This window comes from Argopecten irradians, chromosome 1 (genome assembly GCF_041381155.1).
Source record: "Argopecten irradians isolate NY chromosome 1, Ai_NY, whole genome shotgun sequence".
Lineage (NCBI taxonomy): Eukaryota > Metazoa > Mollusca > Bivalvia > Pectinida > Pectinidae > Argopecten > Argopecten irradians.
Window position 1 is genome coordinate 30971530 of NC_091134.1, and position 22036 is coordinate 30993565.

Sequence of the window (22036 nt, forward strand, 5' to 3'; positions counted from 1 at the left end):
GCCTGCTCCATGCATAAGTACAGTGTTTTTCATGTGCTGGCATTGAAGTTCCTCCGGTTCCGTGAGTTTTTTCCGCCATGGAATTCTGGCTCATCCTCAAAGCTACGGCTGTGAATAAAACGTTAAACAAAATCAAGCTAAAATAAAATACATGTAATAACATTATAACTCCGTCTCGAAATAGAAGGCCAGTCCATATTTTCTATCAGTTCATCATGTTTTTTCTCGCGTTCCTTAAATGCTGAGGAACACCATTTTACACCATTGATATCAAGGTTGCCTTGTTCCGAACGTACTTTTCTACGATAAATGCCGTCAGTTTATCTCTTACCCTCATCTCTTGTTTATCTAAAATATATATCTCGTGAAAAAATACCACTGGTGCTAAGTCAGGTTACGGTTAAAATAATAAATCATTGATATATATGTATACAGATAAAATCTAAGGCTTATCATAGTAAATTCAACCTCGACTGATGATATTGTAACGTCCGTTGTCATGGAAATATGTAAACACTGTCGTACAGTTAATATGTTGTTAAGTACAGCATGACTGTGCAATATCAGACTGAATTAAATTGTGAAATGACGTCACCGTGGAAATGAAGACGATTGCCTCAGTCTAAACGCTAATATGCACAAAATTTGAAATCTATTATCACATCTCTAATGTCGAAAAGGGCCTTATCAATATCAAGCGTGTGTCATAAATGTTTGTCATGCCTCCATTAAAAAAAAAGAAGACAAAATCAACAACACTAAAGTGTCAAATATATCAATGATAAAACATCATATTGCACACATACGCAACATAGGTTTAGTGGTTGTTAAGTCGCTTTAAAATGTCATTTGAAATTGCTGAACTTTATTAATAATGCTTGGCACCAGTCTTAAATAAAATAAAAAAGAAATATTTCTTTTAATGAAACGTTTGTCTTCATAGTTCTAAGTTCCTTCTAATTGGCTATGTTATAAGCCTATCGGAACGCTTACAGTCGGAAATTGGACATCCCTACTTTGTTTGTATCCTCGCTTAAAAGGTCTCATGGAAACGAATTGAATGCTTCGAAATTTATTGCTACCATTTCAATCTAAATTTCACACAATTGTTTCCTCATTGGACAATATCAATAGCAAAGCACGCGTATAAAATCGTGTCTGTTCAAGATACAGTGTATATTTACGAATCTGCATCACTGATATGGTTTTTTTCTTTAAGAATCTAATTCTGGCAACATTCCCGGATCAAGAATCCGGATTTCACACGTTTACGTGTTTGTATAGAGATATCCCTCCCTGTGATGTAACATAAGTAAACCTCTGATATATATTTATAGATTACACAACAATACACGTCACTAGATCTGTTTGAATCCCGTGTTATCGTCAGGAGGCAAGACTCCAGCCTCGTTTTCAAACTCGACACAAAACATTTTTATCTACTGTTCCAAGTAGATTCACATTTACTCTAAGAGTCGACATTCTCATCAGACTGTTTAATAATTGGTAATCAGTTGTCTACGGCTATACGTATAGTTAAATACAGTAGGTCTACATTCTTGAACTATATCCAAAAAATATTTATCGTATATATTAGGGATTCAAATTAGTGGCTAATCATGTGAAAATATATATTTCTATACCCTATGTAAATATCATTATAAGAATGCGCTGATTTAGTCATTATATAAAACTCTCTGATAGCATTAACTTACGACATTTTGAATTTCTGTAGTTGATGATGACTAAACGATGGAAACATTGAACTTGTTATACCAATTAGGGTTTGCGCACTACAAGTGTATGTCAATGGCCTCTGGCAGCATGCTCCAGTGAGGTAGCACTATAAAAAGGCAAGAGTTCAAAGAGTCAGAATACAAACGTACTGCAGGCTCCCAATTTACCCAGGGACTTCACCTCTTTCATGGGAAACCGTCCTTAAATGACCTATTGGAAGGACGCCAATCTAATCAACCAATTAATCCAAACTTAATACCATTGCAGGTCGCACAGATGTCTTCTCTCGCAATACAATGTATATTTAAATAAATTCAGATAAAAAGTAAGCAAAGTAGCAGTTGTCTCTGGTGAGGTTTAATTGGTATAGCTAATGGCTTACGTCAATGAAATAAGACATACTTCTGAATATCACCAATCAATGTAAAAACGAAATGCCGCCATTTCACCAAATCAGATTGTTAATTCAAGAACTATCGATAAATGTTGAGACGGGCCAGTATACCCATGTGTAATTGATTTAGTAAAGTGATAACAAATGATTTGACTTATTGGATGTACCTGTAGATCCCGGGAATCGTCACATTTAAACAATTTAGGATTCAGTATATGGAATGCCCGGTTTCCGGACGTGTTGCTTTCCACACCTTCCCGAGTGCTCTTGTCTGTGACGTATGAGCCCCGTATGTTCGGGTTTCTCCGCCTGGCTGCTGTTTTCCTCCGCTACACTCACCATACCTCTGTATCTCTGAATCTATCAATCCCGGCTGGGGGGATCTGTAGCACGCATGATAACGCCGCCAAGTTCAGATGCTTTAGACGATGTGTCAATTTTACCTGACATTTCACTCCTTGATCTAAATGGCATCCTTCCGCCAACTATCATTAAGTCCCATTCATACATGCACACGTTTTCGGCGGAGCGGTATGCTTAGGCGGTCTCTCCCAATATATCACACATATCTCAGTATACGTATCTCTAGGTACATAGCGTCCCGCTGTTGCCATGACAATGGGAGGATGCCAATGACAAGGTTAGTCATCTCTACAGACGTTGAGGTGTATGAGGTGCACCACTCGGCCTGAGATAGAACCGTGGAGTGATGTTGTTGTTATGAATGTTGGAAAAGCTATTAGGAAGTATCGGTGATATGCTGACTTTGTAGACAACAACCTCAGTTATAACTTGTGAACAGGATTGTGTTACCTTCAGCACAATGCCTATTCCGTGAATAGGATTATATATAATTTTCTTTGCTCTGTGAACAGACCAAGGGAATCAATTACTATCTCCTCCGTAAGTATGGTTTACAACCGTCTTGTTCTCTGAAAGACTTCTACATTATCTGTGTCTAATTGTAATGATCATGGAAACGTTTGTTAACTGTGTACGTGTGTAATTGTATGACATGGTGGACGGAAACGACCTGTCTTATAATAAGCACACAAGTAGAACTAAATTGCATTTGGTACGGTGCAGAACTACATGCAGGTGATAGAATTTGTTTTGTCCTCCAGACCAATTCCTCCATCATAAGGTATTTCGGCCGGGTTGACTTCACAAAAAAATATTACTGGTAGCAAAATAATCTTTGCTTGTCATGTTTGCCTACAAGCTTTACGTATATAATTGTCTTAAACCAAATATGAAGATTTTACATACTTTCGTCTATTGAGCTGACAGTTATATACATGTATGAAACAGAGATTTTGGACCACGAATTTATATAGCTTTATTTCTACATCCCTGTATGAACTTATCAAATAATTTGATCGTGGGGAATACAAATTTACAAATAAACCAAAAAATATATACAGTCTCCACCAAAGTACTACATTTCTTTTGTATGTGGCAAATGTTTGATATATTTCCCTATTAATGCACGTAATTTATGATAAAATGGAAAGTGGTCACTTGTAGGTATGATGCGACGAACTTTTAATTTACAATCAAATATTTTTACCATTTGTTAACATAAACATGTTGTACTGAATAACCTATCTCGCGTCACATTCTCAATCATTAAGTTCATGAACCAAAGATGGTGTATGATGTCATGAACCGAAATGCTTTCACGGTGTATATAAATAATTAGGCCTTGAACTAAGAGAGCACGTGGCTTATTACATCCATAACCAATAGAATATGCGTTCATTGCATCATGCATAATTGGGGATGTTTAAAGATTAATTAACGCTTAATTAAACATATCAACTACATGCTTCTGACTTAAATATCCGTGAAAAAAAGATCCAATGCATTATTATGCCAAAGGAATACTGATGTTGAACTATTCAATTTCAAGTATATGAAGTAATATATATTTCTGAATATTGTGCGCTGTGAACTCCGAACAAGAACTCGAAACCTCCAAATTAATTAGATCAGTATATATTGCGCCCCATCCTCGATACTCCAGGGGTTCCGAGAGATCGTAAGTGATCGGAACCCCTGGAGTATCGAGGATGATTGCGCCCTATTACTGCCTCATGTCTATCAAGAAGCTAAGTATATATTTCAAAGTGAGGTTTTATTACTTATGTTTACCCCGACTTCACAATTTCATAGGTAGTATCTGTGTAATTCTATTACTTATATGCAAATACCTCTTCTTAGAACTGGATGATTTGCCTTCAAATCAGAATGTCTTTATTTATCAATGTCTTTATTTATCAAACCGGTTAAATCACGTTAAAGAGCGATCCCGCTCCGAATAACCCATAATACAAGCACTAGACAAGATTTAGTAATTCATAGTTTCAGATAGGGGACATAAAGCTTAGAAATTCATTCCATACTTCGTATAAAACAAGATAAGGCATACTACATTAAAGAAATGGTAAATTAAATGTTAAGCTTCATATGAAAACTCACAAACTATTGTTGCTACATGTATGTGTCATCAGCACTAACTGATAAATCAGATGTACAGTGGGGACTAATGCACCGGAAATTAATGTTTTCCTAAGTAAATTATTGTACAATCATTTAATTGAGATGTTAAGTGAGTTGAAATATACTTTTGGATCGCGGATTTCCATGGTTGTTTTTACTATGGTTTAACGACAATACTGTCGTTTTCTAACTGTTAATCTTTAGTTATGAGACGCTGTTTCCGGTTTATGAGCATTACTATTAATTATTTGTTCATATTTTTGTTGGTTTAGGAAGTATATTCACCACAATATACAACTTTTATTATAACTATGAATGGCGTTGAATGTTATAATTTAAATCACTCGTATCGGTAATAAAAGCTGCGTGTATTAGCCCCTGCTGTGGAACTCAATGCGGGCGGTATCTCGTCATCTTTACATAATTGTTACGATTGAGTCTAATGGCTGTCATAAGGAACGTATCTATTCACCAATCAGTTCCACGTGCTTTACCGTGAAACAACAACTTAGTTGACCTTTCACGTGACTTTTGTAAATAATGGATGACCTTCGAGGTTATCTCTCGATTGAGGGCTTGTTATGGATCACGATCTTTCAAGAGCTTGTCAATTTCAAGACGAACATTTTACATTTGGAGCGTTTCGATGACGCAGATATAACATGGAGTCTTTTTTGATCTAGCAATCGCAACAAATAGTCTTGAATGATGTATAAAATACAAAATGTATTGATTCTGATGCAAAATTTTATTATCATCTTGGGAAACATAGGTCTTAATATCATTTTATAGCTTTTGGCACGACTGCAGTTTCTGTGAATTGGCAGCAAGTTATTCTGCTTCTGAACGGGATATTCAATAAATCATAACTCAGAGGAGAATTGGAATTATATAACTCCACTACAATATATACACTTACACATGTCCTTGACCGGCGCAGCACGCGCACTTGATGTGTATAATTTTGTTTATTGTTTGTGTAGTTGTATAATAAGCGAGTACACTGACTCCCGATTGATGAGGAAGAGAGCTAGAGTTGGTATCGTACAGAGACGAGAGGATCTGTACACATTCCACGAGGGGTCACTATCACCGACAGCAGCTTTATATCTCATAGACATATATATAGAGTGAAAATTGGCCGGACTACGGTGATGAACGATAACCGAGATTGACCACTTTGATCATGTTTCTACGGACGTTCCGTCTAACCTTTGTCGACAGACAATCATGTCTAGTGACTTTACAATCTCTGTTAACATCAGACATGCATGTGCCTTTTATTGTTAATTTTTTCCATGAAAGAGCATGACGTTTCCCAAAAATAACCACATCAGTTTGAAAATTTTTGTAGAGTGCATATTTCGAATTGAAAAGAATTCGGCTGCTGGGGGTTGTGCTCGCTTTGTATTGGCCTTCGTGCACTGGAACCAATAATTGTCTAGTATCCTGATCGTAACTGAATCAACAACACACACAGATTTCGGACGATTCACACACGAACGGTAAATTCCTCGGCTGTTCCATTGATTAGTCTGCTCCCCTATCACCTTCCCAGACAGGAGAACTTGTAACCCGACCAAAGGTGTACTGGCCACAAATTGATACAACTATTCTCCCAGTCAGATAGAGATGTTTCGGGTGAGACGTTCGGGACATCCTATAGCTTGACATTTACAATGTCTGCATTACTTTTGATGGAATTGTTAGATACAACAATAATAACTGGATGAAATGTGACTATATTTTATTGACATAGGAAAGAAGTTTTAATTAAGGTAAGTAAAACAGTTTTCGTCAGGTAGCGAATAATCTTAGGGATTGGTATCGAAATCACAGGGGTTACTATCACTGTCGATCACTGCATGTCGTTATGTACCAACAGTGACAGTAACCCTGGGATATCGATAATGAGGAACTGCATTGTATACTTAATTTGATGTGCGTCTCATTATCAGCCAGTGTCATTAAAGGACATGACAGGTTTTATAGGTGGAGGAAAGTCGGAGTACCCGGAGAAAAACCACTGATCTCTGGTCAATACCTGCCTCACCTGAGTGTCGATAGTGGTAGCACCTAACTGTTCGGCCACCGTGACATTAAAATAAAAGGGGAAAATAGGTTTCTAATCCTTCAACATTACAAACAGACAATGTCATATGTGAAGAATGCAATACTATGGAATCCATGAATACGTACTTTGAGTTGCATAAAATTATGACTAACCACGATATTTTCCCAGAGCCCCTCTGTAGTAAACACTGGGACGTTGTGGGATCAGTGACAGACCCAGACCTCTCTGATTACACTTCTACAAGTTTATAAAGGCTGACATCTACAGATTACTGCTATCTACAAGCTTTTAATATCTCTGGTCGTTTCAGATTAGTCGATGGAGCTTATCCAAGGATATCAGACTCTGAAACATTATACTACAGTAAAGGACGCGGAAAAATCCAATTTTAAACTTTTAAAATATCTTTTAGATGAACATCAATTGCTGCGTTTGGAACTGTATTTTTTGTATAACGATTTATTATTCAACGCTTCGTTGACATAAATAGGCACCTTTAACATCGTAACTTTTCGGAGTAGTTCTAAGACTTGCGAGAGGCATTCATGGTTTAATGTCCCCGCATAATGACAGGCATACAAAAGTTGTTTTGATAAACACAAATTAGGTATAGCAAGACATTCACGTCTGATGTCTGTTTAAAAAAAGAACCTACTTTTTCCGACATGCTCTACCACCAAAACATTTTATATGCACATCACCTGAACTCAAATCTTTATCAAGAGTTGTGTTTTTTATCTTTAAATACAATTTCAACACAGTTTCATTAAAATGTATATTTCCGTTCAAATGTATGGCTTAAATTTGCGATAACTATTTGTCAAATGTAACAGTAATTGAATTGATTATTCAAGTAATTAAATTGATAAATTCAATGACTGTTACATTTACAACTGTGTATATGCCAATATGTTAAGGAACTTTTGGCGCAATTTTAGCTCCCATCAACTATGACGTCATGTCATTTTGTAACGTTATTGACGCCATTTTGATAGATGTTGACTTGACGGAAAAAATGTCTCTGGAGGTGAGTTCAGTCATGTGCAATAGTAATTAATTAAGACAGAATGTTTAACTATAAACATTTTATATTTACTTATTAGCTTAACTCAAAGTTGTGTTGTTTTAACAGGGAAATCTCAAGAAGTATGGCGTCGGGCCATTTCCGCTTTTGGGATAAAATCCCATAATGCCATAGTGGGAGAAATGGCACGTTTTATTCAGCGAATAACATTTGTAGTAGCATGTTAGGCAGATTTTGTTGTCGTTTTGAATGACCGCCAGACCGCTCGATGAATATTCCATGATGGATATTTACTTGTCTCCCATTGAAGGAAATCTCCCCTTTTCGATATTCTAACGTTAGAGACACGATGGGCTGCTGTACAGTGATCTTCAAGTATAATCTGTCCCTAAACACCCAACTGAAGATACCACAGTACAGCTTTGGTATATGACATTAATACTATTTTATGATTAACCTTTTGATGAATCTGTATCTACATGTAGATCTTTTGCCAAAGTCTACAGATCAAGATACAGGAATCCCATTTTATTGGCACGTATTTTAGCAATAGATAATACATTCTCGGACTTCCTGCCAACTTTAGTATTTACCCTGAACCGAAAACAGAAAAGAAAGACGTAGGCCTATGTAGAGCTCTGTAATTACATAAATACATTTTAAAACTTTTCATGAATTATGCAGTTTAAATTAAAATTGCTTTTCAAGATATAGTGTTGCAAAAAGTCACAGAATTCCTGACACTTATTTATTCTAGTTGTTGACTATGTTTTTTATTCTATGAAGCGGGTCAGGTAGAGATCAAATAATGACCTTTGACATCTGATCAGCTAAATAATCGGATCACCTCGGCAATCTTCTGAAATATAATATATATATATTTCCGAGAATTGCCGGAAATTATGCCGAGATGTCGCGATTGCATCCCTTCAGTATGCTGCCTTTTAAGGGTGAAATATGTGCCGAGTACCGATTCAGTATTCTATTTCTGTCACTTTTAATGAATAATGGTGTCTTGTTTTGCAACTTATTTAAAGCAATTTGATGAACAAACTCGATTATTTCATTGCAATCTTTTACAACGTTCTTAGAAGATAAAAGTCTGTTTGGATAGTAACAGGCCATCTGGAAACATTAACGACCCTAAATAACGTTTAACCGCCTTGATGAAATAACAACAAACGAATTAAAGCTCAAGTAATTTATCTTTAAGTAACGTAAACTTAATGCACCGGTGCAATGCGTCAATTAACGTTCTTAATATAAAGCAGGTCTTTGATAGAAAGCATGCCTAGACGTTTTGGCAATAGCAGAAGACTAAATAAAGGCGCTATTTTTAAACTATTGTGGAAGCTGTCATTGTACTGACTGAAGACGTGATCGTAATGTTTCGCTTCACTCAGATTGGGCAGGGATGTAACGGAATGTTCATGATAGCAACATCAAAAACGTCCTATGGAGTTTGGGGTTGGGAGGGGTCGCAACAGAAGGGATACGCCATAGGATGTAAACTATCAGTTACCTATTCATAAATATCGCGTCATATACATACCAATTTTTATGATTGGAATCGACGGGAGTGTTAGCGCCGAATTTCCTTGGAAACAAACCCATCGCGGCCAGCTACATCTAGACCCCATGTATGCGCCGGAGGTGTTTTGTAGATAGGTTAGATAGCATTACTTACTCATCCCTATTTATAAAATGGTCGTACATGTACATTTCGTGTAACCACTCGGCGCTGTGCGAGCCTTCAGAGTCTTCCCCAGCATTACTTAGACATTGGTCACGGGGTTTGACTTCCTTATTTCGGGTCATACTTATCTAAATTTGTTTTACATAGATGTTGAGTTGGGCTTACAATAACAGGTGTATTAGGCACTAAAACTTACCACAGGAACCTGCCATCAAAAGTCTACTCAGCTTACAGAGACAAAACATATGCAAAAGAAACCTCAATATCATATAATATCAGGAATGCTTTTGGATTTTTATTGTCAGTGTTCATGGTGTTTAGATAATGTAGAATTCCTCGAATCCTGTAAATATTGTGTAAGTAGAATATTTTTGCAATTGTGTCAAGCTAACAAGACTTTGTATAACTACATATAATATGTACGACGAGATATGGAAGGAAACCGACTACTAACTCCCACATCTGTCAAATTACTAACTTCGCCACATCGTCACGAGTCTAATAAAACAAACGAAATCGCCGTTTATTTGCCGTTACTAAACTGTCCATGACGATGTTTGATGTCCAGTTGCACATCTACAATCCATCCCAAAAACTCAAAATGGTTTTAGGACGAGAGGGGGATTTATTTTATACTACACTAAGTAGTTTACCAAGCGATATACACACACTAGATTCTATAGGTCGAGTGCCAAATTGGCACTGTTTTTTAATCAAAATAGATAAGCTATCATTTTCAAAAGAATAAGGTAGTTAAGTTTGACTGGCATTAATTTGTAACCTTTCTTTATAAGAAGGAACGGGTTTGAAATTATCTTTGGTAGCTACCACATTTATTTACTTTATTTGGAATTTGGCCATTAGTCATAGACTGACAGATTGATAAAATAAGCTGTCCGAAATTATTGAAAAAGGAAATAAGATAGGTTTTACATTTACTTAAGCATTGATGTCACTACTTTTTAATTTTATCGGGGTATGAAAAAAAAAAAAATTGCTAGTTGCAAAAATTTTGTTTTCCGCGTAGCGGATTCTCACAAAATATTTGCAAATGTAAATTTTTCTTTTCATACCCCGATAAAATCTAGGAAAAAAAATAGTGACATCAATACATTATAATTTTTAATTTCGGTATTTTATACTCTATTTTTTGCTAACCGATAAAAAAAAAGTGAAACTTGAAGTATTTTTACTTATTGTAAAATTAGTTTAAGTGGTTTTTTCAAGGGACTCTTTTTTCCGAATCAATACGCAACGTCAATGTCTCTATTGTGACGTCACGATAACGTCGGGGTTTCGCGCCATTCTCGGATTTTTTTTTTTCATAGTGGTATGCAAAAAAAATATTAACCAATCAGAAAAAGCCAGATTTGGTATGAAAACAAAGAAAAATTAATATTGTAAGATACGTTGTACTATGTAAAAAATGTCGTTATTTTCATGGCTGCTGTGGAACCACGAATTTATAAAAACGACGAAATTTTTATTCATATGATATATAGTCAGTATTGTTCCATCTGCGAACCACAAATATTTCTATTCACGAAATGAAATCAAAACTCCAAACCACGAAGAAACTACACGCGAATATTTAATGTTGTACAGTATACGCTGTACTTAGCGGCAAACTTATGAAAGCTAGTTTTGGTTTGGGCAAACATCTGTGTAAAATATTATTATACTAACTGTTGCGTTGCGGCAGTAATTTTGACTGTACTGAATTTTCAACGAGCTTGGCAGTTTTAAAATTAATTATCTCCGGAAACATGTCACCGCCATTTTCAGTACATTTACACTAAATGATCGATCGTATTTTAATTGATTAGATTATGAGAGACATATCAACATTAAGGTAATTTAGATGTTTTAATTGACGTGTTTTTTTTACTTTCAGGTGAAGCTTGATGAACGAGGCAATGGATTCCATCGTGGTATGATAAACTTTGTGACCTTGACATGTTTTGTGTCACGTGGAGTTAGTGACCTTTGGGAGAACTCTTTTGTGCGAAGGCAGAGTCTTTAGAGTAGTACACATAACATACTATAGTTACGCTTCAAACTCGAGACAGCCATCACACAAAAAGTACAAACCTGCAGAACTCATTGGAAATTACTTAGCCCTTGAAATGCGTGAACACATTTGTAAAGTGCTGTATCAAGATGCTGACAAGATAACAAGTGCACGTGAATTTGGATATATATGATTGGAGTTTTTTCCTGCCCGTTGTGAACGTTATCATCCCCAATACCCCCTGGTGTTGAGGAGTACCTTCTGTGTGTTATACAAACACTGAGCAGTAGGAAGGATATGTTTTCCAACATCCACATCTTTTATGTGATTCCAATATTTCTGAAATAGAAGTCAGGCTGACGTCATGGTGTTTAAAAGTAGATAGACTGGTATTAATTGCGATACGAAAGATGCCCCGACAGATCGTAAGCCAATGCAAGGAACTGGCATCCTATAGGGACAGATATTAACATGAAACCTGAAAGTTTTTTTTATTTCCGGGACAAGATAAGTTTGGGATATACAGCAGTTGTGTCATAAATCTCGTGCTCTCTCGCCCACCACGGAGAAAATATTACCTGGGGTGCCAGCATGCAAAACAAACGTTCAATTGATCTTTCCTGATATACGTCTATGTTTCCCCTTGATGGGTCTTGTATGGTAATTTAGGACTTGGCATCCAGATAGCGTGTGGGATATATCGGCATTAATACGTACAGGATGGCTACCGGTGATAAATTGATGCGCGAGATCAGCGACCAGTTTCTACACTGTAAGATCTGTTTTGAGCCATTTAAGAACCCTAAAACGTTAATATGTTTACATACGTTCTGTATCGATTGTCTTCAGCAACACGTGGACTCCGAGGGGTCGCGATCTCGATTTTCTCTTTACAACCGATACGTCACCTGTCCAATATGTCGCCGAAAAACAGAAATTCCGACAGGAGGAATACGACGACTTCCGGACAACTTCCTGTTGTCAAATCTGACAGAAATCATCGACAGAAGACGGCCTTCAAAAATCCCGCCGTGTGAAATATGTCACACTGTTCGAAAACGTTCAAACGAGGCATGCGCAAAGTGTCTTGACTGTTCAAAACTTTTGTGCAAGTCTTGTGTGACCTTGCACCGTGAGACCAAGGTCACACAGCATCACAGTTTGATAGACGTGGAGGGTGAGAAGGATATCGAGTGTAAGTCCCACCCCGAGGAAAACGTGCGATTCTACTGTGAACCATGCGACACGTGTATATGTATCGTCTGCACGTTTCAAGAACACCGTGATCACGACATATGTTCTTTCAGTGATGGATATGTCAAATATAAAGCTTCTATGCAAGGTTTGTTGGATAAGTCGAAAGGTAGAATTACGGACATAAACGATCGTATAGAAGCCATAAACAAATGTGAAAACGGCATGAAGAGAACACGCGAGAATATACGAGATTTAGCGATAAGTTACATCCAGCAAGTTCGGTCTACAGAAAGAGAATTGCTGAAAAGTGTTGACGAGTATTTTGGAGAAAATGTCACCGATTTTCTCAAACACCGTGAATGGCTACAAGAGAACGTAGATGAACTTCAAAGTGCTACGAACTTAACCGAAATTATAATGAGGGACAGAGGAGTGGAACTGTTACTTTTAAAACGTGAAATGGAGACTAAACTACATTCACTGATGGAGCCGTCCCTACCTACACTACCCTCTGACGATATGATAGACATACATTTTAACCCAGGCAGTGTCACGTTCGGCTCTCTATCATTCCAAGAGGACCCAAACAAAGACCAAAATGGTTTCCTCACGAACGGGGATTATAAAAGTGATAGTTCGCTAGAGAAGTCACCGTCCAAACCAGAACTTGTTACGAGTGACACACAGACGGATCCAGTAGGCGAAGAGGCCGTGCCAGTCAAAGAACGTCCGATTAAAACACGTGATGTTGATGTCATAACTAACGGGCACGGTGAAGACACTGTCGATAGGTCTTCCTCGCGGAAACGGCGGTCAACTGACCACGCGGTCAGCAACGGCGTGAAAGTGTCCGTACAGACATGTAATCAGGAGACTAGTACAGCTGTGACGTCATCAGATGTTGCACTGAATACACAGACAGTGCCAATGATTCACAAAGGACTTCAAGTGTATAGCGACCCGGGCACGCCGGGATCAGGTATTTGTGCCAAGTGTTGTGAGGACTTGTCAACAACTGCACCATTCGTTGCTGAAGCGCCAAAAATACAGGACATAATCGTCCTGAACACTACGGACAATGACAGTCGGGAGTCAAGGCGACGCAGACGTCTACTTATACGTAGTAAACGCGTACAGACAGACCTCTCAATGACGGGAGGCAATTTGTCAGAGGATAAATCAAAGTCACTTCCGATGCTGAACCAAATGCCAAATAGAAGTCTGTCTTGTGATGATACGTCGTTTTCTCGACCGGAAATGCGGACCATCGCCCTGGACCCCATCAACTGCGATGAACCAGGAAGGAGACATCGTCGTCGGATGCGCGACAAGACAACTATGACTGTGGAAGAAACCAAACCGATAGTTGAAACATGTGACGCCACTACGTACACATATCCGTCTAGACTGCGAAGTTTTGGTACGTGTACCCGCGTAGAGCTGAGCACAGTTGATACTCAGACATTTAGAGTTAATCAGATATCCCGATCGATGGGCACGGACTATGCCGGACAGACTGACCAATGTATAGGTACAAACATGGTTAATATGATTGACAGTGAGACGACCATGCAGCCAATCGTACACGACAACAAGTGCACGTGGACCGAGGCCCTTAATACGTCAGAACGGTCAATGTGTACGGATAACTGTGAAACGACAGAAACGAGTGTCGAGACTATGAAACCGGAAGTATGTGATCAGGGATTCCAGATAACTCCTGTTACAGTGGATTCCGATACTAGTCCAATGCCGATACCACAAAGGGACCAAACTATGCAGGTATCTATAGACGAACTTGAGCCGCCGTCTGCAAGTCCCAATAGAAAATCATGGCACGCGGGGACCAGTATATTTTCAAAATTGTTTAAGAGTAAAGGCGCTAGCGCTAGTAACAGTGAGCAAGACATCCCGACATCCGTGTCTAGGGATGTTCAGACACAGGACGCGTGCACGGAGACCATGTCCGTTCTTCTGTGTGACAAGGAGACGGTTACTCCAAAGAAAACAACATCCGATAACTGGACAATAACACCAATGCCGGTGATGGTCAATACAGGGATTTCACCAACACGTCCGGCCACAATGGAAACTGGAGTGGAGACCACCAAAATAACTTCCATGGACCAAGCTACATACACAGAGACTAAACAGTACAAAGACAGTGAAACGGAAACCATAGTGGTTGTGCAAGACAACGAAACTTTGACTGAGAGGGTAAAAATGCAAGACGCTCAGACGTCTGTTCAAATACCGCAAGAAACGGACGAAACTAACACAGATCCTGTGATACTGAAGGACGCCAATATGTCAACAGATCACGACTGGTATGAGAAACTCAAGCCGGTGTCATCCTCTGTATGGACAGAGACATTACCACCTGACGTTATGACGAGTAGTACCAACACGGTAGCCGTGCAAAACTCGGATATATCAACAAACATATCGTCAGAGGAGCTAGTGCCGCGAATGGACAACTCGACCACAACAATACCGACCAATACTCAAGAGAGAGGCACGATGGCTCTTTCATTTGGACAGACGGTCACCCCACTGATCGACGTTAATACTCAGACGTCAGAAATATGTTTTATCGACAAATCTGTCTCTACCTCGGCGGAGCTAGAAACTATAGAGAAAGACGACGTGGAATGTACGGACATGGCGACATCTACGGAATCTCTACCTTACATCGGCCTGATGAGTGAGGTAGAAGGCGATGAACTCTTCCTTATACCAGAGTCCGCTTTCGATCTTGCGTCAAGTGAACCTATGGATGATGATCGAGATCCCATAGAAATGATCGACGACTGCACGACGACAGATCTGGTTCCCCTCGCCGAGACCTCGTCACAGACTGTCATATCGTCAGCATGGCAATATGAGGACCCGGACGAAGATCAGCTGTCGGATCTCATTAAAAAGGAGAAAGATGGCAAAGTGCTTTTTGACGTTGGCATTAATACGATTCCTAAACTAACTTTCGAGAAACAAACATCTACAATGGTGAGACGAAGTTTCTCTAGAGGAACCATGACTTTAGACCTTGCCAAGTGCGATAAAGCGACAAGTACATTCAGTCACACGCGCCATATAGCCGAGACCTGCTTTGGTCAGAAGTCACCTGGTGATGTGGCTCATAAGGTCTCATCTACATGTACAACCGAAACGGTCGACATGGCAACCAATACGGACTCATCTCTTATGGATGAGAGAATGGCTGCCTGTATTTCGAAATTACGCAATGTGTCTGAAAGGCTTCAAAGCCCAACCGGAAAGGTTGCTCCCGACTACCCATGGAAGCGATCAGACAGCACTTCTTCTTCCGAACGATCGCTGATGACAGACTCTTTCATTAAAGATGGAGATCTGTCACCGCGACATACTTCATCAGACGATGAACGCCGGAAGAACATCCTTGAATTAGTAGCACAGACGGAGTCAATGAACAAGTCAAAAGATGCGAAACATGACAGCATGCCGGGAAGGAAAGCTCAACCTATAACAACACTAAAAGGTAAACTGGCTCCCCCAATGGATGATCCGGAGCAGAAATCGAAAAGTTTACCTAGGGAGTACTCGGATGGGTCTCCAAAGCTGAGCGGCCGAGTCAGCCCGAGTCGTCTCCCATTGCTCCGCTTTCACTCCGCTCCTGGTAGGATAGCCACGGTCCCTAATAAGTCTATGGCTAAGATTAGTGTACCACCGGGGTGTAAGATTCCCGTGTGTCACCCGGGCGGGGCAGAAGGGGATAATGTTAATGAAACAGTCATTGTGAAGCCAAAACAACAGAAGGCGCCACTGCCAGCCATTACCGAATCAAACACTCCGCCGTCAGACTCCGGATCGGGCGCTTCGTTTGTGTCTGCTCTGTCTGAGAATTCAAACGACGGAAACATTGATTTCGCGTCACTTCGGATCAATGTCCCTCCAAATCGAATGTCTCCATGTACTTTCCTAACCGTACCGGAACAGGAAATGCCAGACGTGGTTCTAGAAAATATCGACAATGCTAATCCGGAAGATCAAGACGACAAGAAACCCGCCGGTTTCATGCAAAAGCTTTTCTCCAAAAATTCTAAAAAGAAAAAGGTTCCGTCTGATCAAAGACAAGCTCGGCAAAAACTTCAACAGCAACAGCAGCAACAACCGCCACCACCTCCTCCTCGGCATTCCTCAGGCAAGAAGTTTGTTAAACCTCCTGCCACTGAACAACCGAAACCAAAATCGCCGAAACCGCGAAAGAAACAGGCTTTTGTGTATGTACGGCAGAGAATGTTTTCTATACAACAGGATAACGTGGAGGACTTAAAAGATAGCAAAAAGGAGGCAAGTGCCAAATCTACACAAGCGGGTGGTGAGAAGAAGAAATCGGGGACCAAATCCCAACCGAAACAGTCCAAGTCTGAAAGTGACCGTCCACCTTCCCAGTACGACAATCTGTAACACTGCTATAGACCTAGAGTGTTAATACTAGTCATAATGTCGCGTGGCAAGCATGATAGATGGCCTAGTACCAGACCTAATATCAGATCTGGTATCAGATCTTGTGTTAACTTTGCTCTCAGACTTAGGGCCAGGCCTAGACAGACCGTGTGTCACAGCAAAGTATCTGGTGCATATTTGAAATCGGTTTTTTTCATTGACCTAGCTTCGAGACACAGTATCGTGTACCTAGTGCATGACTGTGTCAATGTGAAGTGTGGTCATGTTTTAGTTCAAAGTGATGGTCTGGATTCAGATTTGGTATCATGGCGCTGTATCAAGTCAAGTAATGATCCGAACTTTCTGACTATCTTGTTGCATTCAAAGCGCAGATACGACAGAACTCCTTTATGTAGAAAACAAGCAGTTTATCTTCCTGTTCTGATGTCGGCGTTTGCGCAACATTTCTTCCTTTTCACAGTGATCGAAGGCAAAAACAATATGCAATCAAAAAAATAATTGGTTATTATAATCCTCCTAGCTTCCAATTAGCACAAGTATTGTAACATTAAAATATTCATTTGACTGTCATCGCGATTGCAATAGCGATAAGTAATGAAAAACGTGGTAGATTTTGACAAGATTTTGACGGAATTTTGTTCATATGACAACTGACAATGGTAGCGAAGGGGCGACAAATAATCATCAATGTGTATTTGTCGAAGCTAGTAATTTGTCACCTTTAGAAACGATGATTTGTCCAAACGCCGACCTGGGGCTAGATCTTCAAAACTGCTTACTTTCCCTGAACAGTCATGTTTTCTGATATTTGACTAACTAAGCTATTTGTGTTTCAAAATATCATACCATGAATGTCACCTTAGAGAGTAATTTCTTTAATGTAAAGTAAATACATATTTTTAGACAATATTTTTAAAGTTTTCAAAACTTTAAAGTTATTGAACGCTGTCTGGTTTCCCATATTGAACTGATTCAATAGCTTTTTGTTCCCATACATATTGCTTCATACATCTGACCTCAGACCTATACTCCCGTGTCAAGACGTTCGTGGCGATACAGGATGTAATCAAGATAAAGTGGAGCTACACTGTAATGTTTCTAAGCTAGCCCTTTCGAAATGAGAATTTCCGAAAAAACGATAACAGATTCGAAAATATAAAGAATAAATATTTTGAAATCAGACTCCGAAAAGAAAAGAAAGAAAATGATTACATGATTTATGAAATATCAATTTTTGTTACATTCTGTATCCATTTCGTGTCTACGCCCCACTGAGGCGGAGAAAGTGAAGCTCTGTGTCCTGTTGGTGTGCGGAATCAGACAGCGTTCGATTTTATTATTATAACACAACGAACTGGCCATCCTTGCCTGTCAAAATTTTCAATGTTTATGGGTTACAATCATAGTAGTTTGACTGCACAGTGTTGTATAGACTATGAACAGAAACATATAGTTACCCGTGTGTTTGAAGTCATATCATGTCATAAAAGTAGGGATCCAATGTATTTAAACACACATGCATAATATTTATAATGTGAACATTTATCTTAGATGCACAATAATCTATATATCGTCATTTTATCCTGTAGTTAAGAATATATAATAAGGCAATACTCCCCTATCTGTGATAGAATACAGAATATATATATACTGTGATACACAAACTATATGAGTGATTTTATTTACAGTTACATGTTCATTGCATTTATTGCAGATGTAATTTAATACATTTGGCAGACAGTGGTTGGCATTATTTTTGCGTGAATATTATTGATGTTCGACGTCGATTTCAATGGTTTCGATGAAGGGGAGACAACTACCATGAATCTCTTATAGATGAAATGAAAATGTATGGAAAACAATAAATTGCTGTTTTTGAGATACGTATACGAACAGTAGCAACATTTTTGTAAATTGTAAAAACACGTTAGTACACATGTCCTTAATAACTGAGTTTCCACACCTTGATTTGTGTATATGTCCATGTATTTAAGTCATCGATGAGCATGATAATCATCTACATGTATTTAAATAGTTGAATGATCATGATGAGTCGTGTGTGTATTTATCATTATTTTACAATACTTTTCTTGAAATACCTGTTCCGAAACGATTGCCTGTTTTGTGCAGAGTTATCCACTCTTTCGAGGAGATTATTACGTGGTAAAAACATATATATAAGTACATTTTTGTACAATGTTCTTTCTTTCTCGTACTCGTGGCTATCTGCCTTTGTTTTCCTATAATTTCCTGTATACTTCAGCAGTCATTAGATTGTTTTTCTGAACTACAGTCTGGAAATCCATTCCAATATATGCATGACGTTTCTATTCAGTAATCTCTTTTATCAAAATTAATGAATGCGCTCTCAAGAGCAGATAACTCCACATACTGAAAATACGAAATAATCCGCCATGTTTACAAAATATATGCGGCACACACCCATTTGAAAAAACAACAACAACAGGGATTCGAAAAGCAAGTTCATGGTTTTGGTATAAAAATGACATCCGTTTGTGTATACTGAAATATATGTGTAAAGTTTAAGTTTCTTTTACCGCTGAGTGGCCAACCCATTCATTTACGTCCCGAAATAACTTATGTACATGCATTATATACCCTTTGTATCTTCAGGTATTATAACCGAATGACTAGTTTTTACAAAGTATATTTTAATATATAGAATATCACTGAATAAAATGTGTTTGTTTTCTGTTACATTTACTCAATTAGAATTGTTTTTACTGGAAAGCTATATGATTGTACTGCAATGTATGTGTTTAGGATTGGATTTCGGGATCGGAGAATTACGGTAATTTACCAACAATAAGCTCCCTCTCGGTATTAAGCCCCCTCCCCTTTTTATCAAGTCTGTTAATCAAATCCGGTAACAAGCCCTCCTATCTATTTTCCGATTCTGCCTAGTTGAAACTCCTTTCTGATATAGCCACCGTTTACTTCATCATCGATACTCCAAGATTCCGATTATTGTTCTACGGGTTTTTTTTATGTACTTGATTACATGCTCTGTGGGGATGTAGAGATCGTAAGTGAGCGGAACCCCTGGAGTATCGAGGATGAGTTTACTTGCATTTGGAGCTAAGAGACGCTAGTGTCGCTAAATTCAAGGTTGTACATAGATCATAGAAATACGATAATGACCGGTGTTTAATGCAGACCCTAATACGTCTGGCCATCAGAATACGTCACTATACATAAATAATTAGTTCACTAGTTCCTGTGAGATTTACACTTTGGGGTATGCTAAGAGGGGAGGGGAGGTAAGATCCTGTCACGTTCCGAAGCAACTACGAAGGAGACTCAGAAACACCACCAATCGTTTCTCTGTGCTTGCATCCTTAAAATTGCTTTTGATCAAATTTCACCTCGTAATTTAAAATCAAGGTACGTGTTATTTACATATTTTTATAAGACTAAAAAGTTGCAAATTCGTATTAGTATATGGAAAAAAATCTTTATCGTTGCATAGAAAAAAACCACTGACGTATTTTCCAGATTTAGTTTACTAATACATATCCTTACTTAATCTTTGATGCACCTACCATCTGTCTGAGAATTAGGCGATATCCTGGGTTTTTGAACTTTTCTAGTCAAAGGTTACAGCAGGTGTTCGTGTCCCGGATCACATGTACGTGCATGCGCGCGTGCGTCATTATAACTTGGCGTCACGTGGGGTTTCGGATAGTGTGTTCTGTTGATAGTGATAAAGTGAAGAAATAGAAGATATGAAGTATATTTAGTATGCCCGTGCATTGCGTCACTGCAGGGTGTTTGTGTATTTACAAGTTCTGTAGCTTGTAAAGCGGATTTAACACGACTTAAAACAACATTATTAGTTCCCCTTCAACAGCAGGCGTTCGACTCAAGATTCCCATTTAGCTCCAATTTGTATAAATTTATCATCGGTCTGCTGAAAAAATATGTTTATTTAACATTTAGGTACGTCATATAGATTCTTTGAAGCCCAGATATTTCGCAAGCTTGCTCGAAGGAAGGAAGGGAGATAACTCTAACTTCAAAATGATCAAATAGACCAAAGCAAAAATACATGCATGGAAACACCGGTCCAATCTGAATCAAAAGTTCCTCATAAGTGAAAAATTCTAGTTCCAAACAAAAATATATAAATTTAGATTAAAACCAAATATGAAAATCTAGCACTTGTGGGAAATTTACTATACTATATTTGATATAATAGATCATTTTTTGATAGTTTTATGTTTTCATCTATCCCTGAAATTATTGAAGTTACACAAAAGAAGATTTAAGATCTGTCTTCATACATGTCCTAACCTCCGCATATATACGATATAATTTTGGTTTACGAAATAAAATTTGAAAGTTTATCAATAATAATTTACTACGTATAAACATCAATATATATGGCATAACAATAATTGTACACCATAACACAAATTCAAAATTCCAACTGTAAATCGATGCTAACAATAAAGATTCGTTTCGCTGTTTTCCGTCTGACGTAGTGATATTCAACTACTGTGCGGTAACTAGGACGACACCCGGGAAGATCAGACGACCCGTAGTATGAAAATTACATTTATCTATTTGAAATTGTTCTGGCAGTGTTAATAAGTGTAGGATTAATTGTAACCTAAAAAAATTTGGACTTCACAAAATAATCAAACTCATTTTACACTTACACTTTAAAAATCTAATCAAAGACATGTACCAGGTGCATCAATGATAATGATATGTAAAAATATCTAAAATGAATAATAACATTTTATCTATCACCACTGTGTTGTAGTTAGTTAAGTTTTAATTCAAAGACAATAAATTAACGTGAGATAACTTTTGAAAGGACTGAATTTAACGACAATTCAACTGAAATTTCGACACAGAGAAATTCGAGTCACCAGCTATCTCCAGGATCATGAAACAATCTTAGACTGAAGTTTTGACTAAGCCAATCA

General features: G+C 38.2%; 1 protein-coding gene across 5 annotated transcripts in view; it reads left to right on the forward strand.

Moving 5' to 3' along the window:
- Positions 1–22036, forward strand: part of LOC138323867 (uncharacterized) — a 49486-nt gene that overhangs the window by 8698 nt on the left and 18752 nt on the right. Inside the window, exons 1-2 of one of the 5 annotated variants that reach the window (XM_069268779.1) lie at positions 2756–3034; positions 11322–19793. In XM_069268779.1, coding sequence (XP_069124880.1) covers positions 12159–17081 — 4923 coding nt within the window. In that variant the 5' untranslated portion in view covers positions 2756–3034; positions 11322–12158 and the 3' untranslated portion in view covers positions 17082–19793. Of the gene's footprint in view, positions 1–2755; positions 3035–5920; positions 6412–7672; positions 7735–11321; positions 19794–22036 lie in introns of those variants that run through there. The other 4 variants (XM_069268796.1, XM_069268787.1, XM_069268770.1 and 1 more) reach the window with 4 other exon arrangements.